We start from the raw sequence: 3934 nt of genomic DNA, 5'->3' as shown, positions 1-3934 counted from the left end.
TCCTCCAGGCCCATGGTGTCACACAGGATGATTGGCAGAGGTTTGCCTTCTCGTCCTGCTTTCACAGAGTAGGTCCGAAACTAGAAAAACATGAAAACACAGATTTTTAAAAAATATACTATTGTAGAGATTTTTTTCTCCCTGAGACACAGTAAACTATGTAGCTGAGAAGCAGAGTCAGACCTGAGTGGTGAGGCTGGTGGAAGAGCTTCCAGCGATGGCCTGGCTGGTGACATGGCCTCTAAACACAGAGTTGATGGAGCTGAAGAAGCTGGACTTTCCGGCTCCGACCTGTCCGATGAGCAAAACACGTATCTGGGACACAGAACTGACTATGGGTTTGTAGGTTTTGATGCTCTCCATCAGCTCAGCCCTCTTCCTGCAGAGAAACATAAAGTTACTGAGAAACTGCCAACAGTAAACCTGTTGAATAATCATTTTAAGCAAAATGATAAAGACTTACACTTAAATTGTTTGTTTAACCTCTAATCTTCTTTAACAAATGTAGAATATTTTCACAGAGCAACAGGATTAAAACGACAAACAGATCTGGCCTTCGTTTACTTATTCACTGATTTCTGAAGGCTGAGTTGCACTGAAAACTCATTATGGGTGTCAGAGTTACTAGGGGTTTAACATATGCATGTATAACTTTTCAGATTTTTTTTTACAGATAAATGTTAATTCATTTGTAGGGGTAAATACTTTTACATCCATCCATTTTCTTACACCCTTGTCCCTTAGTGGAGTCGGGAAGGTTGCTGGTGCCTCTCCAGCTAATGTTCTGGGCAAGAGGCAAGGTCACCCTGGACAGGTCGCCACTTACCCAGATTCCCAGAAAACTGTCCTCCATGGCTTCTCAAAGTCAGTAGATTCTAGAAAAGAGCAACATAATTTAAATTTCTTCAGTTTTTGCCTTGTAAACATTAGCTGTCCAAAAGAGAGTGTAGATGTTACGTAAATTTAAATTTTAAATTTGGTTAAAGAGCATATTTAACATAGTTGAAATTAACCAAATACTTTTTGGTTAATTTATTGACTTGGATTCGTCACTGACGTCTAAACTAGATCAACAAAAACAACAAGAAGAAAAAGGTTTGGATGGTTTGTACAACCTCTGCTTATACATAGACTGAATATACAGCTCTGGAAACCACTTAAAATGATCAGTTTCTCTGATTTTACTTTTTATACGTTTATGTTAGAGTAAAATGAACATTGTTCTTTTAGTCTATAAACTACTGACATGTCTCCGAAAAATTTAGTATTTATTTGTAGAAAATGAGAAATGGTCAAAATAAAAAAAAAAGATGAAAAGCTTTCAGACCTCAAATAATTCAGAGAAAGCAAGTTTATATTCATTTAGAAACAATAACATTAATATTTAAACTAAGGAAGAGTTCAGAAATCAATGTTTTGTGGAATATCCAGGAGGTTTTCAATGGGGCTCAGTGCAGAGGGCTCTTCATTTTTTTCCCAGAGCTGTATGCACAGCATAAGGGAACTTCTGTTTTTAGATATTTGACAGTGAAATGTAATTATTTCACTAATAATTACATAATGTAATTATTTCACTAATAATTACATTTCAGGACTCACCCTCCACCTGGTAAACTTCGCATTCAGTCAGCTTCAGGTCATTTCCATGCATTTCTGCAGCATTGAAGTTGTAATAATTCCCTGGAGCGCTGTATGTCACTGGTTGGTTTCCGTGGATAAGAATCATTACATTTCCAAAATTAGGACCAGAGTTGCCTTGCATCAAGAGTGCATTTGGAGCATTAGTACAGGGGTATTTCTGGAGTTTTCCACCAGTAAAACTAAAAACAAAAGCCTGGTTATCATTCACCCACTGTCCAGTCTGACTGAATGGTTGGCCGGCGTAGCCTCCAAACACATAACCAGAGGCATTATAGCCCACAGACACAGTGGGCGCCTGGTTGTCACATCTCTGGTGGAAGGCAGCACCAGTAAAGCCGTGGACGGAGGCCTTGTAGAGCAGCTTCAGTTTGACATGTCCCAGCTGAGAGCAGTGGGTTCAGAGTGGCCATCTGAGCTGATCTCAACTTTTAGAGTAAACTCAAGTTTGAATCTGCAACATAAACACACAAATTACATAGAAACAAAATTAATAAAATATGTTTCAATGTTAGTGTTTTTCAACCACTGTGCCGCGGCACACTAGTGTACCGTGAGTGATCATCAGCTGTGCCATGGAAATTATCCAATTTCACCCTCCGTATTTTCCGGACTATAAGCTGCTACTTTTTTCCTACACTTTGAACATGCGGGTTATAGCCCGATGCGCCTTTTCTGTGGATTTTCCTTCAACCACCAGGGGGCTCTTTAGCAGGAAGTGAATCATTGGAAGTCAAAATTGGAAATCAAAGAAAAAGGCGCTAATTTTCATTTAGAACAAGCACATGCTAGCAGCAGGCACAACGGAGAAATGTTTTCAAACTATGATGCAGCTTCTAAGTTGAGGAGTATCGATCTGGCAGAATAGGAGGTAAATAAAGCCACTGCACGTAAACTTAGCGTGAACAAAACCGGATTTGGAGACGGAGAACTGCGTCCTTAATGTACCCAGCAGTTATTAGGACGCAGCCCTCTGCTACCCTCTGCTGGGTCTTTATGGGAAACCGAGAGCGCCAGAGATACCAGCGGCCTGTAGCCCGGTGCGGCTGATAAATGTAAGTTTCCGGGGGGTTGAAAAAATTTGAAAGTACGGTTTATAGTATGATGCGCTCATAGTCCGGAAAATACGGAAATTGGTCTTAAAATATTTTTTGAAAACGAATTAATTATCTGCAAATAATGCCATCTTTGAGTGTCTTTGCTGTAGCAGCGTAATTATGTAATTTTCTTACCACTAGATGGCAGGAGGTACAGAGCATTTTACATTAAAACAAGAGAATTAGTGATGCATAACTGAAAAACATGTTTCCCCGTCGCCTGTGGGGGCGCTGCACCAAGAAATACTGAAAGAATCGACACAAAACCCCTGAAGAAAGCCAGCGCAACTTCCTTCTTCACATAAAGTAAACATAAACGGAGCAGTGTCAGATTTTAACGGTTGTAGGATTTTTTCATTGATATACATTACTGGTTTGGACACCAGAGATTTGGCCAGAATGTCCTGCACTGTAGCTAACTTCCTGCTTTTGAAACGGTCTCTAGTCAGGTTGTATTCAGACAAGTTTTCTACAGTTTTAGAGTTCACTTCAACCGTTCCGAGACCTAGGTGTTCAGATCAGATCAGAGTTCGGTTTTTAAGTCCGTTTTGGAATTCAAATTTGCATTCAAACCTCCCCAAAAATTCCTAGACAAACGGATTAGAGTCTGATTCAGGACTCTAATCCTGGGTTGTTCTGAATACTCCCTGTACTTCCCCCCTCCTCCCCCCCTAGAGGCCATAAAAGGAATTACCTAAACTCATTTCAGTACATGATGGGTTTACAGTAGGAAATTATTAGTTACTCTACATGACTTGAAAAAGTCTTTAGAAAATCTCCTTATAGTCTGTAACAACTGCACCAATGGGTCACCACATTTAAATTTGTGGCTACAGTTCTATAAAATAAAGTTTTGAAAGCCCGGAACGTTAGCTGGAGATGGGCACCAGCAACCCTCCCGACCCCACTAAGGGATAAGTGTGTAAAGATGATGGATGGATGGATGGATGGATGGATGGATGGATGGATGGATGGATGGATGGATGGATGGAAGTAAAAACAGGAAGAACTGATTTGTGGGTGAATGAGGGACAGAGAGGTGATCAAGAGTGGAGAGATATGTGAGTAAAACTTCAAATTCTGTCACTTCTGACAATTATATAGATGTGAACTGTAATAACCTGCAGTTTATTTTAGTCCAGCGATATATAAGCAGTTAGGATCACTGTTAAATACTGAAAAGAATAAAACTCTCAAAC

The 3934-nt window shown here is 40.0% G+C and overlaps 1 protein-coding gene across 1 annotated transcript in view; it reads right to left on the bottom strand.

The window, feature by feature from the left end:
* LOC103463495 (interferon-induced protein 44-like) overlaps positions 1-2029 on the bottom strand; it is a gene marked incomplete at its 5' end in the record, with an annotated part of 6310 nt that extends 4281 nt beyond the window's left edge. The window contains one exon of the mRNA XM_008406874.2: positions 1600-2029. Coding sequence (XP_008405096.1) covers positions 1600-2029 — 430 coding nt within the window. The remainder of the gene's footprint in view (positions 1-1599) is intronic.
* Positions 2030-3934: the final 1905 nt, after the last annotated feature.

Source organism: Poecilia reticulata, linkage group LG4 (genome assembly GCF_000633615.1).
Source record: "Poecilia reticulata strain Guanapo linkage group LG4, Guppy_female_1.0+MT, whole genome shotgun sequence".
NCBI classification, from domain to species: Eukaryota; Metazoa; Chordata; class Actinopteri; order Cyprinodontiformes; family Poeciliidae; genus Poecilia; species Poecilia reticulata.
This window is presented reverse-complemented; position numbering and strand designations above follow the sequence as displayed.